The 15,158-nt window shown below is 32.7% G+C and overlaps 4 protein-coding genes across 9 annotated transcripts; 2 read left to right on the forward strand and 2 right to left on the reverse strand.

Moving 5' to 3' along the window:
• Positions 1-553: 553 nt before the first annotated feature.
• On the forward strand, positions 554-6,050 carry LOC115716365 (pathogenesis-related thaumatin-like protein 3.5). 4 transcript variants are annotated; one of them, XM_061115185.1, is made up of 5 exons: positions 554-732; positions 1,421-2,767; positions 2,964-4,742; positions 5,021-5,294; positions 5,417-6,050. In XM_061115185.1, the coding sequence occupies exons 3-5, from the start codon at positions 4,268-4,270 to the stop codon at positions 5,826-5,828; spliced, it is 1,161 nt and encodes a 386-aa protein (XP_060971168.1). In that variant the 5' UTR covers positions 554-732; positions 1,421-2,767; positions 2,964-4,267; the 3' UTR covers positions 5,829-6,050. The 4 variants fall into 4 exon arrangements, with proteins under 4 accessions (XP_060971168.1, XP_060971167.1, XP_060971169.1 ...); XM_061115184.1 differs by having other exon boundaries at positions 2,967-4,742; XM_061115186.1 differs by having other exon boundaries at positions 2,691-2,767; positions 2,967-4,742.
• LOC133037733 (uncharacterized) lies at positions 1,426-2,090 on the forward strand. Its single transcript, XM_061115188.1, has one exon. It carries the CDS (start codon positions 1,426-1,428, stop codon positions 1,873-1,875), a length of 450 nt encoding a protein of 149 aa, XP_060971171.1. The 3' UTR covers positions 1,876-2,090.
• LOC115716366 (DNA-binding protein BIN4) lies at positions 5,427-10,367 on the reverse strand. 3 transcript variants are annotated; one of them, XM_030645147.2, is made up of 13 exons: positions 10,008-10,367; positions 9,624-9,729; positions 9,241-9,508; positions 9,027-9,070; positions 8,647-8,908; positions 8,351-8,409; positions 8,215-8,268; positions 7,558-7,675; positions 7,131-7,177; positions 6,953-6,979; positions 6,675-6,750; positions 6,454-6,587; positions 5,427-6,377 (listed from the first exon to the last, which is right to left on the reverse strand). In XM_030645147.2, the coding sequence occupies exons 2-13, from the start codon at positions 9,669-9,671 to the stop codon at positions 6,267-6,269; spliced, it is 1,248 nt and encodes a 415-aa protein (XP_030501007.2). In that variant the 5' UTR covers positions 9,672-9,729; positions 10,008-10,367; the 3' UTR covers positions 5,427-6,266. The 3 variants fall into 3 exon arrangements, with proteins under 3 accessions (XP_030501007.2, XP_030501008.2, XP_060971166.1); XM_030645148.2 differs by having other exon boundaries at positions 9,403-9,508; positions 10,008-10,173; XM_061115183.1 differs by lacking the exon at positions 10,008-10,367 and adding an exon at positions 9,854-9,955.
• A 1,700-nt stretch (positions 10,368-12,067) lies between these two features.
• Positions 12,068-14,946, reverse strand: LOC115715583 (uncharacterized). Its single transcript, XM_030644221.2, has 8 exons — positions 14,793-14,946; positions 14,624-14,698; positions 14,424-14,491; positions 13,655-13,755; positions 13,243-13,349; positions 12,805-12,854; positions 12,632-12,714; positions 12,068-12,541 (listed from the first exon to the last, which is right to left on the reverse strand). The coding sequence occupies exons 2-8, from the start codon at positions 14,679-14,681 to the stop codon at positions 12,427-12,429; spliced, it is 582 nt and encodes a 193-aa protein (XP_030500081.2). The 5' UTR covers positions 14,682-14,698; positions 14,793-14,946; the 3' UTR covers positions 12,068-12,426.
• Positions 14,947-15,158: the final 212 nt, after the last annotated feature.

Below are 15,158 nucleotides of genomic sequence, written 5' to 3' on the forward strand. Positions count from 1 at the left end.
TGAGGGCCCAGAATCTCAATGTGTGAAATAATTGAGTTCATGCTAATTTGTTTTGTTTCAAAATAATTACACCCAATATAATATTGTTTAATAATTCATTTTATTTAAAAATTATTTCATTTTCATGTATTAGAAAGAAAAAAGAAACTTAATAAGAGTTCTAAATTGATGAAATAAAAAATATGAAGGACTAATTTTGCTAAATAATAAATATTTAGAGGACCAAAAAAGAATAAAACCTAATTTAGAAACACAAAAAAACAAAAAATGTGGAGAAAATAATTATTTATTAAATGAAAAAAAAAATATATAATAGGTGGGATATTATCCAATATTGTAGGTGAACTAGTGGAGTTCCAAATACGCTTTTAACAAAAGTCAAGTAACTGTGAGTACGAGAGAGTAAAATTACAAAATTACCCCCGTAATCCAAAAGAGAAATAGTATGAAAAGGGTGTCTAAAATGGTAAATATACATTCACAGTGACCTCTGGCCTCATCGTCAACCCACCATTTTCTATAAATACCAAGTTCCATTTCCACGTTTTTCTTCGTTAAAGCTCAGATTATTATCATTGTGGATAGTTAGAGAGAGAAAGTGAAAGCTAGAGAGAGAGAGAGAAAGAGAGAGAGAGTTTTGGGTTGGAGTTAGGTGGTGGCCGGTGGAGGCGCGTGGCTCAAGTTTCGCCATTTTCTTCTTCTTATTCTTCTGTAAGAAGCTAAAGCACTGAGGTATGTCTTTGCATTGTTTCTCTCTCTTTCTTTCTTTAACTTTTTGTGTTGAGATATTTTCTGTTTTGTCTGGTTTGTTATGGATATGATATGATTTGATTTGATTAGTTATTTATTTTTGGTTATATTTATTGTTTTTGATTAACTGTAAAAGGTAGTGAGAGAGAAAAATTTATATTTTATTTGTTTAATTATCTGTTTTTTTGATATATTTTTGGACATGTACAGTTATAATTATGTCATAAATAATTAAATATGTCTTATTTGTTTATATTTATATTTGTATATATATGTATGGATTTTGGATTTTCAGATCTGTTGCAGGAAATAAGATTTTGTGGGAAGAATTGTTCGTTTGTCCTTTTTTTCTTTTTGTACTCGTTCTGTATTTAGGGGTTTCACAAATTTTAGGCCTTTTTCCTTTTGTAGAAACCATTTTCAAGGAGGAAAATGAAGAAATTTTAAATTTATGGAGGTTGAAAGGACATCAAATGATTTAAAGTAGCTTTCTTTTTGTTCTAGTGAAGAGAATTTAATAGGTTATGTGGTGTACCAAATCCTTGTTCTTTACTGGATTTGAAATAGTTTAGAACACAGAGGTTCCATATTCCAATTCTATTTTGTCCTCTAGCATTGGAATATGCAGAGTTGTCTCATAAATTGACATTTAGAACTTGTCGATTCGCAGTAGCAATGGAGGTGTGTGGCAAATCTATGGTATCATCAGGGCCTGCTAATGTGATTTACCTGTCGACTATTCTGGGCCGAGATGGGTTGATTCCTGTTCACAAATGCGATTGGAAGTGTGAAAATGAACATGTTTGTGGAAACATGTATCGTTGCAAACTAACTGGACTTACTCACATCTGTGACAAAAACTGTAACCAAAGAATTTTGTATGATAACCATAGTTCACTTTGCAGAGCGAGTCGTCAAATATTTCAGCTTACAGCTGTAGAGGAGCAGGCTGTGAGAGGTATTCGAAGGAAGGTTGATGCTGATAACACCACCTCCACAACTGATAGTTGCTCTTTCAAGCGCAGACGACGGGATGCACAGTTCCAGCCTTCTCCTTTCGAGAGATCCTTCACCGCTGTCAGTCCAATCTGCAGTCAAGTTGGAGATGGCATGGATATGAGCTAGAGATATATACATAAATGCGAAGATGTTATATTACTTACTTATCTTAATCTTGTTTCTTTATAATTTTCCCTTTTTTTTTTCTCTTTTCTTGGAACAAATCTGGATGATAGAACTTTATGTGAGATACTTAAATGGTGGACCTGATGTGTCCTGCCCCGTATGTAGGGACAATCTATATTTCTAGTCTTCTTTAATGCAATTTAGATCTTCCATTAGTTGTCTCCTTGAAATGCGATATGAATTCGAGTAATGTTCATTTGCTTGTGAGACTTGAATTAAATTCAGTTCTCCTAAATTTGACAGAAATCTGGGATATTCATTAGCTTGCACTTTTTGTGTTATGTTTAGTACATTTGTGGGGCTAAGAAAGAATAGTTATTTTCTTGTACTTGATTTGAATTTGTTTTGGCTCTGGTTCTGTAATATGGCAATAATTTATTTTATTTTATTGTATTTATAGAACTACTCCTGTTATAGGCTTTGTTTGAATTTACCTAGTAGAAGTGTAGATCGAATGTATCCTAGTTTCACCTTGCCCGGTTTGGAACAGGTTGAAGATGAATAACCAGGCCTTCATTCCACAGGAGTTTTTATATTTTATATATATATAATATTTGTCTTTCTTGGCTTTTTTGTTCTGATTCTGATGAATTGATTTCTTAAGTGAATCTCTATTTTGCAGGACTTCAAGCTTGTGCTGTTATGAAGATTTTAGATTTCTGTTCTCTCCTAACATAACATATATCTCTTGTTTAATTAGCCATTATCGGATTTGGTTTCTAATATACAATTGGTTTCTTCTTTTTTTGATGTAGGTGATCAAAGTTTTCTGCAAATTGCAAGCTAAAGCAAATTTCTCATCGCGATGACCACTAGCACTAGCACATATGAGGTATGTTAACATGATACTATGCTTGAAATCTACTCAATTTCATCATAGGTTAAAAAGACAATACTTTTTGATCCCTTCATAAAACCGAACTAGTTTTGGGATCTCCGGACCTAAATCGATCTTCTTAGCCATTCTACAATATATCCCATGTCTTATATTTTTCATTTTCTTCCTGCATATGTGCTCTGTTATGTAGCAGATCAGAAAGCTTAGTTTGGAATTCTTCTACAAGTTACCAACACAGATCGCAAAATCTCATCGTGAATCATAACAAAACAAGTTGCAACAATTTTCTTACTGGCAACCTTGTGAAGCTAGCTGCATGGTACTTATTTAATCAGGCTGTGATTTGTCTCTCTTCTGGTGTGGACATAGTTCCATTGGGCCAACAATTACTTGCAGACCTTGAACAACTTGTAATTACGGTCGGTTTGGCATCATCAGGAAAATCCATACAACCTCGGCCCCTAAAAATTATACCAAAACAATTTTGTTCCAGTCTTTGTTTAGGGTCAGCTTTTATTTTGTTGTTTTTGTTTTTGTTTTTGCAGGTTTATTTGTATGTGTAGTATTGTAGATTACGCCAATTATTGTGAAAGAGAATTTGAACTTCTGTGATTGGTTTTTTTGGCCCTATTGATGTTATCTTTTATACTTTTGTAGTTTATGAGAATCTGTATGCATCACGCTTATTAAGAATTTTTTTGAAAAAAAAAAAAAGCACACATGATGAAAATGATTGGATATTTCTAATCTCTTAAAAGGAGTCCACCAATACATTTGATTTGGTATTCGAGAGAATTTTTTAGTTTAATTTTTTATATGATTGTTTATAGTTATTTAAGATATCTAGCAAAATTTTGAGAGATTTGAAAAAATTTAACATGTTGAAAACAGTGTTCGAATAAAGAGTGGTCATAGAATTGTTTTGTGTCCACCAAGTAAAAAATTAAATTTAAAAAGAAAGGCAGGTTCTTTGTGTAGTACATAGGGATCTTAAACGTGAATTGATTATATGGTCCATATGAAATGAATAACAATGTAAATATATATTGGAAAGTGAATTGTTCTTGTAGGTCTACAAAAGAATATAACTTCTCTTTTTGTTGAGAAAAAGAATATATGTCTATAAATAAACTTAGGAATAATCCTAGATGGGTCACCCTTTTCAATGGAAATTCTCTTCATTAAGCCTTGTTGTTACTTATTATTAGCCTTTCAATATGAAAAACTTGCTTCTATCATTTGAGTGAGGAGATTATAGCTTTCACTATGTGTATTGTGTCCCCTGCAAAATTCCAAATAAGAAAGGAATTGCTTCTTAATGAGGCCAACTCTATCAAAACATAAAAGAAATACTAAACCCAAAAAGAAAAAATTACCTAACTGCAGGGATTTGTATATGCATAATTGTATATATAGGGACTTTGGTTGTTCTTATTACTTCCCTCCTTTTCTACTTCAATTTAGAAAGCTAAAAAAAAAGGACTTGAAGAAAACATGTATATAGCAAAAGTTGAAGCTTTCCTTTGTGTCTTTTTCACTTTTATTTCATCCTACTATAGCACTTTTACTATTATAAACAATTGTCCTTTTACAATATGGCCTGGTACATTAGCTGGTTCAGGTACACCCCAATTGCTAACAACCGGTTTTCGACTTGACTCTGGCCAAACCATTAGAATTCCTTCAATTCCCGGATGGTCAGGGAGAATATGGGGAAGAACTGGCTGCACATTTGATGCAACAGGAGCTGGAAAATGCCAAACCGGTGATTGTGGTGGCACGCTTGAATGTGAAGGCAGAGGTGCAAATCCACCTACATCTCTCTTTGAGATAACACTTGGTCATGGCGATGATAAAGATTTCTATGATGTTAGCATTGTCGACGGCTACAATCTTCCCATTGTTGCCTCTCCAGTGGGAGCTTTCGGTGTCTGTAATGCCACTGGATGCGCTTCTGATATCAATACTGGTAAAGGGTTTTCATAACTTGACTAACTAACTCTTCTTATTCATCAAGGTCGTTCTAGCTAAAGAAAATTGAGCCTGCACTTAGGTCCCATCTAGTCTAAGGGTTCAGAAATAAGTATTTTCATTTTAAAACTATAAGTAGTAAAGTTTTTAGTAGTTTTTATAAAAGGCTTTATAATTTTTTTTTTCTTAAGACCCATCCAATCTTAGGGCCAACCCTATTTGTTATAATTGAAAATTAAAATAGGGTTGTTTTTGTTTTGAACCGATATGACATAGGTTGTCCGAAAGAGCTTCAAGTGGTTGGAGGAGAAGGTGGAGATGGTGGGAGTGGTGTGATAGGATGTAAGAGTGCATGTGAAGCTTTTGGATTGGACAAGTATTGCTGCAGTGGTCAGTTTGCTAATCCAACCACATGTAAGCCTTCTTTCTATTCAACCATATTCAAAAACGCTTGCCCAAGAGCCTATAGCTATGCTTTTGATGATGGCACCAGTACTTTTACTTGCAAAGCTTATGAGTACTCCATTCTCTTCTGTCCTAAAGATAATGGGTAATGCTTCTTTTCTTCAATCTCTTTATTTTTCAAAAGAATAACTCAATTTCCTTTTTTCTGTAAAAAGTAAAAATTCTACTAAATTATTCTTGTTGTTGACGTTTAATCATGTCGTGAAGGGTGAGAAAACCAAGCAATGGATTGACACCTCCAACAACACCAGGAGGTGAATTTGCACCACCATCGATACCAAATAGCGGTTTGGCACCACCAACGATACCAGATACCGATTTGGCACAACCACCACCAGCCACACCAATAGGTGGACTGGCACCACCAACCATACCGGTGCAAGAGCCATCAATACCAGGGAGTGAGCTTGCACCACCACCGCCAGCCATACCAGTAGGTGGATTGGCACCACCAATCATACCAGTTCAAGAGCCATCAATACCGATACAACAGCCATCGATGCCAGTATATGGCCACAGCGATCAAGCAGCAGTACGGATGGTCTCTTCTTCTAACACACTCTTGCCACTTCCAACCCTGCTGCCAATCGTTCTTCTGATCCTCAAGCTAATCTCATGAACACTTCTAACTGCTCTGAAGTCTTGAGTCCTCGAGAGCTACTAAAGCAATGAGCCAAGAGGAAGAACTTTGTTCTAAAATCTAATTTGAAGAGATGCATGCAGATCATAGCTCATTAGATCCCATCAATTGGCTTTTGTTATGTTCTCAAAATGTACATTGTGATATTGTTACCAAATATAAATCTTACAAAGGAAAAGTAGCCAAATATTTCTACAACTATTTCAGAAACAACATAATTATAAGGGTAATATGATATTTCAGTATTATTAAAATTAAATTTTTCAAGGTATATCGATCCCATTATTTCGCCATAAATTCTAACCAACATGTTCATAAAAACCTACAACTAGTGTCATCTAATTGAACATAATACAAATTCTATTGATTGTTAGTTATGGCAGAACTAAAATGAATAATAAAAATATAAGTTTATCCTCACTTCTTGGCCTTGCCCTTGGCTTTCTTGGAAGCTGGAGCTTTCCTTTTTACTTTCTTTTGCGGTTGTGCCTTCCCTCCCGCAGCTCTACCCCGCTTTCGTGCAACGCCCTGTCATCAAGATACATGCACCATATTATATTTGCTAAATGATAAGCTAATATTACTTTAAAGGTTGGATCCATACCGATGCTTTCTCAGCTTTTCCTTTTGACTTTCCATTAGTTTTCTCTTCACCATCTTCACCGAGCTCAGTTTGTTGAGCTTTCGGAACCTTTTCACCCTCTTCATCCGAATCAAATGAGAAACCATCCAGTGTTCCTACTCAGGAGAAGAGAAAAAACCGAATAGATTTAAGGCCATATTAGATTCATGACTCAGCCCAACAGTAGAAAAAAGTTCCCCTACCTTCAACCATAGTTTCGGATTCAAAGACGTTTGATTGTGGTTTTAACTGAATGAAGTCATTCATGATGGCTTCTATCTGATCAAAGAACAGTAATTCAGTCAGTTTTGTTTATAATCTCCAGCTCTTACAAAATTAGGAATCGAAACTTGAAGTGGTACCTCTCTTGAAGATATGTAAAAAGTGGACAAGAGTAAAACAATAAGAGTGAGTTACCTATCAATTACCATACAAATCCAGCAATGAATACAATTCAAGAGAGAAATAAGGAAGTACTAACCTTTGCCTCTGATTGTCCAAAGCTAACCTGAAGAACATGGATCATCATTATTATATAGGAGTTCGATACTAAATTTAATGTCAAATATTTATTATATAGCTGAGATTCGTACATGACAATACGAGGACATTATTATGTCCAATGTGATGAATTTTAATAGAGGAAACTGATGACTTACTACACAAAATGTTCTGGAAGGAACTATTGTTGTTTTGTATATGGTTCCTGAAACAGTAATCAACACAGAGCATTAATGCAAATAGCTGGGTGTACAAAAATGCAAAACAATTACTTACAACAGATATAAGACCAAACACAAAAACAGGGGTAGGATGAAAAGGCACAAAGAACCATGAAAGTAAGGTAACCAAAGTAAAAATAAGTAAACAAAATAAAGGAGCCGAGGAATTTCATAGTGAGTGTTTTCTTTTTTCATCGATAAATCTTGAATTTAACAACTGAAAAAATAAAAGAAGAAAGTAAAGATATTGCTCGACAGTTGGTAAGGCGCTAAGGTAATAGGTATCATCAGATAATATCATTCACTTATCTAACCCACTAATCATCGTTGACACGAGAAATAATTTAATTTGAAGAAAACATACCTTTCAAATCCAAGTACATCTCAGGATCACCAGATGCAGCATCTGAAATGACAACTCGTCCAACAGCACCTATGTCACCAGCCAAATCTATGGAATCCCCTTCACACTCTACAAGTGCCTGCACAGCCACAAGAAGCAAAGTTTAGGTTAATTAATTGTTAGGCCTTAGGATAAATAAAAAGATACATTGGTCATTGTAATGGGGAGTATTGAGATAGTATGTATGTGAGAGTTTCAGAGGGGTTTTGGGTAGAGAATTAATTTTTAAAGTGAGCATTAGCTCTTGGCAGAGAGCTGGGTCTCTCGAACACCCAGCAACCTTGTTCTCTTTATCTTTTATATCAAAATATATCAGCTACTATTTTCCTCTTTTGCTACTGTTTAGCACTATTATTCTACCCTTTTGCTACTGTTCTTAATTAATTGCTAGGAAATTCCTATCAAGTGTGTGTCTATCATTAATCAACTCATTTTTCATTTTCATTACGGTTTGAGGTGTGGCAATTTACACATTTGAACGTCTTTAATAACTCTTTTTCATAATTTTGTTCGAAATATGGAACCAATCTCACAGCAGATAACATGGTAAACATTAAGTAGCAATCTTAGAGACCATAAAAGAAAAGACCATGACAAATAATTTTAACTGTACCCTACCTTTGTTCGTTGGACTTTCTCGGAGAGTATCAAAGGAAATCTTCCAGAAGATACCTGAAAATCATAGAATAGCTAAGGCAATACATAGGCAAAAGATACATGAACAACTTTATTCTTATTATCTTAGTATTCTTACTCGAGATTCAACTTGTTTTTCAGGTTCCCCTTCCTCTTTCATTTCCACATCATCACTTGCTACATGTGAGAAAGCAACGGAATAAAAAGCAAAAAACTCATATTCGAAGATAGTGAAAAAAAAAATAGTACAATTAAATTAACACTTTTGTCTTTTTAAAGTTACTTTCTAAGAGAGTAGACCAAGAAGAAAAAATCCTTGACATTGTTATGTTCTTTCAGATTTAAGTGGTTTTGGTAATTTGGTATTTCAAAATAATTGCAAATTAAAGCAACTAATATACCACCTATTAGTACCTTCTTTCTTCAAACTACTCTTTTTCTTTTCTTTTATTGTTGTAAGGCCATCCACTTGCAGCTCTTTTTTTGGCGATTTATCTTTTGAAGCCTTCTTAGAGGGAGAGTCACTGCTACTGCCAAGGACCGCCTTCTTCCCTCTGCCTATACATTGAGAAATTTTCTCATCATCAGAATCTTGCTTATCATTTTCCGCTGTAGGACTGTTTTGAGGAGATGACTCGGAATCTGAAGACAGTGTCCAAACTGAGGATTTCAACTCCTGGTTCACATGAAATTTTATTTTTATGTCATCAACAACATAGAGAAGATGACCGTAAATATAACAAATAAGGATCTCAATAAACAAATTTAAATTACATAAGTACACAGAACTTTACATCATCAGTTTCCTTCTTGGGAACTTTCCCAGCAACCTTACCACCTGCACAATTTACAAATAAGTGGTATTTAAAGTTTTGAGTATTTAGCTCCATAGAAATTAGCATCTACTTCCCTTTCTAGCTTAAAACATATCACAAAACAAACTCATAAAACTTTTAGTTTAAGTCAGAAGAACAATGTAAGCTCAATTTCTCTTCTTTTTTTATTCACCTGTTCTTTTCTTGGCTGTTTTATTCTTCTCTAAAGATTTACCATCTTCTAACTTTTGCCCTTTTTTCGGAGTCCTTAACCTTGATCTCGAAGATTTACCACCACTTTCACCAAGAATTTTTCCAAGATTCTCATTGTCATCTAAGGTTTCTGAAGACTTACCCAAAGTCAGTTCTTCACTATCAGATCCATCATCCTTTGAAGGACTACCAGCAGGGGAAGAAACCACAGAATCCGATGATAATTCAAAGGTTGTCTCAGTAGGAGGCTAGTTAACAAAAACAATTTTTTAGCAAATGATTGATGATTGATCTAATAAAAACACAATCAAATTCATAGCAACTTAGATAAACATAACAATGTAATAATTCTTCAAAAAATACCTTAAAACACCGCAGCCAATCAGGTGAATTCTCCCTGGATCCGCTCATGTTGATCTTAATCCTTCCTCTAATTCAGCAAAATTCTTCCTTCATTGAACAATAAACCCTAAAAAAAACCAAAATTACGGTCCAAAATTCCACTCCTAAATCACTAGAAAGTAATCCACAAAATATTCCAGAAATTGAACTGAAATCAAAGCTGATAAACTATTCGCAAATGTTATAATTACATGAATCTGTTGCTATCGAAAGCTAGTAATCGATAAAAATTCATGCCCTAGCTAACTGAAAAGAAAATAATGCAGAAGCATAAAGAAATAGATAAGCGGAAGTGTAATGCACAGTAAGTGTTCGAAGAATTGAAAAAGAGAAAGAAAAGCTTACCAGAGAAGGAAATCACTGAGTCGACTCGGAAGAGCTATTGAGTTTATGGAATCGGAAGGTTTTTTTTCCTAATATATTTATATATGAATTTGCGCCAAAAATAAGAAATAAAATAAAGGCGGGACTGTGTCTAACACTGAACCAAACCATTATATATGTTTAGTTGTTTGTTTGTTTGAATTGGACTATTCTGGATTGGGATAAACGCGATTCTAATTTCAATGTTCACTAAACTAAATCATATCATTTAATTGATTAAGGAATTTTGTTATTGAGCACCACTAATATTTAGGGGTGACAAATTAAGTTATGATTTGCGGGTTTGTCACAAATAGACTCGAGATCTTACAGGTTCGACATGACACAAAATTATTCAAGTTCTTTTGAATAATTTTATATTGCATCACTTAAAATTATTGATCTTTTATTTGTTTCGGCATTAAAAAAAACTTTTTGGTCTAATTGTAAAATTTTTAAAAAAAAATTGTAATTGTAATTATTTGAATCTTATTTTCAATATAATAAAATATTCAATTTTTTTAAAAATTTATTTATGATTTTAAATAGCTATATAAAGAAAATGAATTAAAAAGGACTTTTCTATTAGAACAAATAAATAAACTAATTTGTCTATTTTTTTAAAATATATTTTTGAGATGAGATTTAATTTACTTTAATTTACATATCCGTACGAAGTTAGGGATGTGTCTCTCATTTTGTAAAAATTCTTCTAAAAAATGTTGTAAAAATACTTCATTTTTAAAATATTACAAATTAAATGCTTTATAAATGAAATTGAAACTTAATAGTTGTAACAAAACAATGTTTTTCATTTACTAGTTAGAAGAGATAGTTTTCTTTGGTATAATTATTTATTATAATTTTACCTTAATCGTTTTCTCTTTGTGTTAGTTTAATATATTGTGTTAATTGTGTTCTTCATTGTCATTGTTATACTTTTGTGGTTTTATGCTAAGTTATATTTTTATAAGTTATGGAAATTGGAGAATTCGCAAGATTGAAAGATCATTGAATCTCAAAGATAGTTTTCTTCTTCTTTCAATTACTAGATTGAAATTTTACTCTTCCAAATTAATTTATTTTAATAAATATATATATATATATAAATATTTGTGTGTTTTGTAAGTTGTTAATCAATTATTCCAAAAAGTATGATGCCTAATGTTGGAATTGGAGGAAAGGTTTGTTGAGCCCCTTACATTCATTTGAACAAAATTTGTAGATTCATGTGATGATAGCTTTGGTATTTTTATTTTGTAGACTTTAATTGTATAACATTGAATCATGTTTTGTCTTAACATAAATGTTTATGGATTTCTATTATTTGATATTTTAAATTTGCTATCCAATTCTTTTGAATATTCTTATTATGGGTCCTCTCATGAGTTAGACTAGAATTGGCAAAACAGGTCAGACACGATAAACAACTTGAAACTTGCACAAGAGTTAGCGGGTTTGAATTTACTATAAGATGGGGTTGTATTCGGATTGACTTATCTAACCCGTTCAATAAACAGGTCATGTTCGGATTAACACGACTAACACAAAACAAACCTGCTAATGACCTATTTAAAATTATTTTGCTATTTTAACAAGTCAAAAATGAGTTATAAATTTATTAAATATGTCATAAACGTGTTATTGGTTGAAATGTTTAAACAAAATATGCTTATAAACAAGTTACACGGAGGCCGTGTCAGGTCAATCATTTATAACGGATCATGTTCGGGTGTCATTTTCTGACACGATTATTAAACAGATTGTGTTCAAATTGAGCATATACCTGTTATACATAGACCTCGACACGACACGACTACGAATTGCCACTCCTAAGTTAGGGGTGCGTAAATTCAAGATGCATTCAAAACTTGTATGGATAAATTTGCTCTATCTATTGAAATAAATAAATAATTAAAAAAAAAAACTTGATTTTAATATGTTTTTTTTTTTATTACAATGGTTATATTGTATTTCTGCAACTAACAGAGTCGTTTCAAAAGATTGAGAACAAGTTTATAGTAAAGATACCAATAATTATATGAGTAATGGTATATGCTAAACTTTAATGCATAATTCATATCTTCAAAATTGAGTATGTATAATGTATTACATACAACTGCTGAGCTTATAATGAAGCCCAAAGCTAAGCATACCTTATTAAAAAGGCAACAAAAGCCAATACAAATAACTCTTCCAAGAATTTCTTATTGCATAATACACCATACCATAAATTAAAATGGTCAGGAAAATTCCCTCAAATCATGAGAACTACTATTACACTAGTTCAGTTCTTTAGATGATGAGAACTCATCAATATAAGTTACTCAAAAACCAATAATTGATCTTGATCCAATAGAATACAGGAGCTGCAAAAATGTGTGCTTTTTATTACATCTAGCTAGTGTGGTTTTGGAACATACCCATCAACAGCAAAGTTCCGAGTAGCGCTAGGAATAGCTAACCGGACTCCATCTAGTTCGGGTTTTGCAATTACTTGACAGCCCAGACGAGACCTGCAAGAATATCGAATCGAAACATGAATTTTAATCTTGCCCGAATGACATTGGAAGATGTATAAATAGTGTGCAAGTTTGTGGTCTTACGTTTCGGTAAGTCCAAAAGCTAGATCCAACATGTCATTCTCCTCATCAGTTGGGTCTTCTAATTTATTGTAGTACTCCATATCCTACACTTAGATTCAATTATTATTCATCACAACCAGAAAATGTTTACAAAGCAGAGTTTTCTTTTTACTGCAAATGTCACAAAAACTTACCATAACAATCACATGACATGTTGAGCATGCAAGTGAGGCTTCACAAGCTCCTGTTATAAATTTTGTTGCAGAATATTAGATTTCGTAAATCAGAGAACTTGATATTACTTCATAAAGCCACAAAGATATACCATCCCATGATATATGATGAAACAGATCAATAAAAGAATCAAGATACTGAGGCTGAAAACAATTACTATGGACATGTTTTATGGTCGCATAATGTAAAAGAGCCATTTGAGTTATTTTGTAATATCTTGTCTTGCATTTCGAGGGTTTTAGCTTTGTCTGAGTGACTTTTTGAGCCACTTTGTATTAGTTTCTACAAATCATACAAGTTTGATGTTTCGTTTCTAAAAAAAATGTTACAGAATTATGAAGGTTGGAAAATATAAAATTGCATTATACTATACTTAATAAGCATCAGAAAGTTCATGCCTTCAAGTTCAATGTCATTTTCATGAGCAGCTTCTAGCATAGACATTCCAACTGGAACTTTAATGAGCTTCTCATCACCATCCTTATCAACAAATGTCACAGAAATCCTGAACATAGACAGAAAAGAAAATCTGTGAGAAGGCTGCAAATCTCAATTTAAAGAAAAAATTAAAACAACAATGCTAATTTGTGAGCTAGTTATTAAACTGGTAGAACTACTGAAAAATAAGAACACAGAATACATACACTAAACTAGTAAACTGCAATATCCAGACATGTCATCGAATAAAATAATTTAGTACAAATAAAGGGAAAATCTAATGACCTACATTCTTTTACTTACAACATTTCTTTTAATTAAGAACTCATGTCCTGCCATAAACTTGGCTATAAGAAAACCAAAGAGACTTACTCTTCCTCCGGCTCACTCCCTTCCTCCGAAGGGGCGCTATTTACTGAAGAAAAAAGACGATGCTTTTGAAAGATTGCTCCCCTTGAAACCTTAGCTTCTGACTGGTCAAGTTCTTTAAAACGTCAATTAATAGTAAACATTATAAAAATAGAAAATAATGGGAAGCTATAATCTCTCCATAAATTGAAGTGAAGCTTAAATAACATAGTTTGAGGCAGTATAGTACACAATATCAATTTAATAGCAAATTATTCAAAGATTGCATTACTATAAAGCACCCTAGGGGTGCCCAACACCCTAGTATTTAAATTCAAAGGTATGGGAACCGATATTCATTAGGACCAATAGCAATAAAAAGGTGTTGGACAATACACTTAGAGAGCTCTTTAGCATTTCACCAAATTACTGCTTTCATTCTCTGATATATTCCCAAAAATCTTGTCATTACAAACATTTTGCTCTATCAAACCATGTGGAGTGAATCTTCATCAAATTACTTGCACAAATGCTAGCAAAAGTAATGAAACTTCCCCCTTAAACCCTAATTAATTTTTTTTTCCACAATTGATTTTTTTTTCTTCCCTTTTCAAACAAAATTTCATAAACCTATTCCAGAAACCACAAAATAGGATCTTGGATCTCAACATAGTTAGGGCAATCAGATAAAAAGAGAAGGGAGCAAAACCACTAAAATCAATAAGATCATGTATACATACATTTACATATATAAAGTTATACAATTTCTAAATAAGAAAAGCAGAAAACTAACCAGTGTTTGCAAGTAATGGCTAGAAGGTCTGTGTGTATATCCAGCACTAGTTAGGGTTCTAGATTTTCCTGACATAACCAAAATATACACAGAATCAAATTTTTGTCTCTAAAATTCAACATGATAACTAAATTAAGTGTTCAAATTCAAACTATACATAGAAAGTAAGATTGAAAGCATAATTGTTAATATAGCATTACCTCTACAAAGCTCTTTAACCATCCAAACACCAACTCTTGAAAGTTTAGAAATGAACATAATCGTATAACCTTTCACTACCAAAATGAAGATCGTATAGATATATAAATATAGCATTGATAAGAATAATAAAAATTTCAACAAAAGTGGAGATGGAATTTAAGGGATTACCGGAAAACGGCGGAGCCCTCGGAGGAGGAAGACGGTAGACGGCGGTTGGAGATTCGGAGAGAGGGAGTGAGGCACGGCTCGATGGGAGAGGAGAGGAGTATGTGATACCTAAATTTAACAACCATTTAATTTTTTATTTAATTTTATACGTTAATGATACTTAAATTTTGCAATAATAATTTATGACATAAATAAATTTTTGATACTAATAATATTTAAGTTATAATTTTAAAATTTCTAGAGGAACTATTAAGTAAATTATAGTAATTTCTGATTTTAATTTTAATTTTTTTATTTAAATAATAATTTAAAGCAATAAGAAAATGACACTAATTTAATATTTAACGGCCAAATACTTATAGAGTT

Source organism: Cannabis sativa, chromosome 5, assembly GCF_029168945.1.
Source record: "Cannabis sativa cultivar Pink pepper isolate KNU-18-1 chromosome 5, ASM2916894v1, whole genome shotgun sequence".
NCBI lineage: Eukaryota > Viridiplantae > Streptophyta > Magnoliopsida > Rosales > Cannabaceae > Cannabis > Cannabis sativa.

Excerpts from the sequence above, each read along its gene's own strand:
- LOC115715583 (XM_030644221.2), bottom strand. The coding sequence starts at position 14,681 with ATGTTCATTTCTAAACTTTCAAGAGTTGGTGTTTGGATGGTTAAAGAG. Across the intron at positions 14,492-14,623 it reads GGTTAAAGAGCTTTGTAGAG|GAAAATCTAGAACCCTAACT; the intron begins GTAATGCTATAT and ends TGGTTATGTCAG. Across the intron at positions 12,715-12,804 it reads CATGTCATGTGATTGTTATG|GATATGGAGTACTACAATAA; the intron begins GTAAGTTTTTGT and ends ATCTAAGTGTAG.
- LOC133037733 (XM_061115188.1), top strand. The coding sequence starts at position 1,426 with ATGGAGGTGTGTGGCAAATCTATGGTATCATCAGGGCCTGCTAATGTG.
- LOC115716365 (XM_061115185.1), top strand. The coding sequence starts at position 4,268 with ATGTATATAGCAAAAGTTGAAGCTTTCCTTTGTGTCTTTTTCACTTTT. Across the intron at positions 4,743-5,020 it reads CGCTTCTGATATCAATACTG|GTTGTCCGAAAGAGCTTCAA; the intron begins GTAAAGGGTTTT and ends GATATGACATAG. Across the intron at positions 5,295-5,416 it reads TTCTGTCCTAAAGATAATGG|GGTGAGAAAACCAAGCAATG; the intron begins GTAATGCTTCTT and ends CATGTCGTGAAG.
- LOC115716366 (XM_030645147.2), bottom strand. The coding sequence starts at position 9,671 with ATGAGCGGATCCAGGGAGAATTCACCTGATTGGCTGCGGTGTTTTAAG. Across the intron at positions 9,071-9,240 it reads AACAGCCAAGAAAAGAACAG|GTGGTAAGGTTGCTGGGAAA; the intron begins GTGAATAAAAAA and ends TAAATTGTGCAG. Across the intron at positions 6,378-6,453 it reads GAAAAGCTGAGAAAGCATCG|GGCGTTGCACGAAAGCGGGG; the intron begins GTATGGATCCAA and ends TCTTGATGACAG.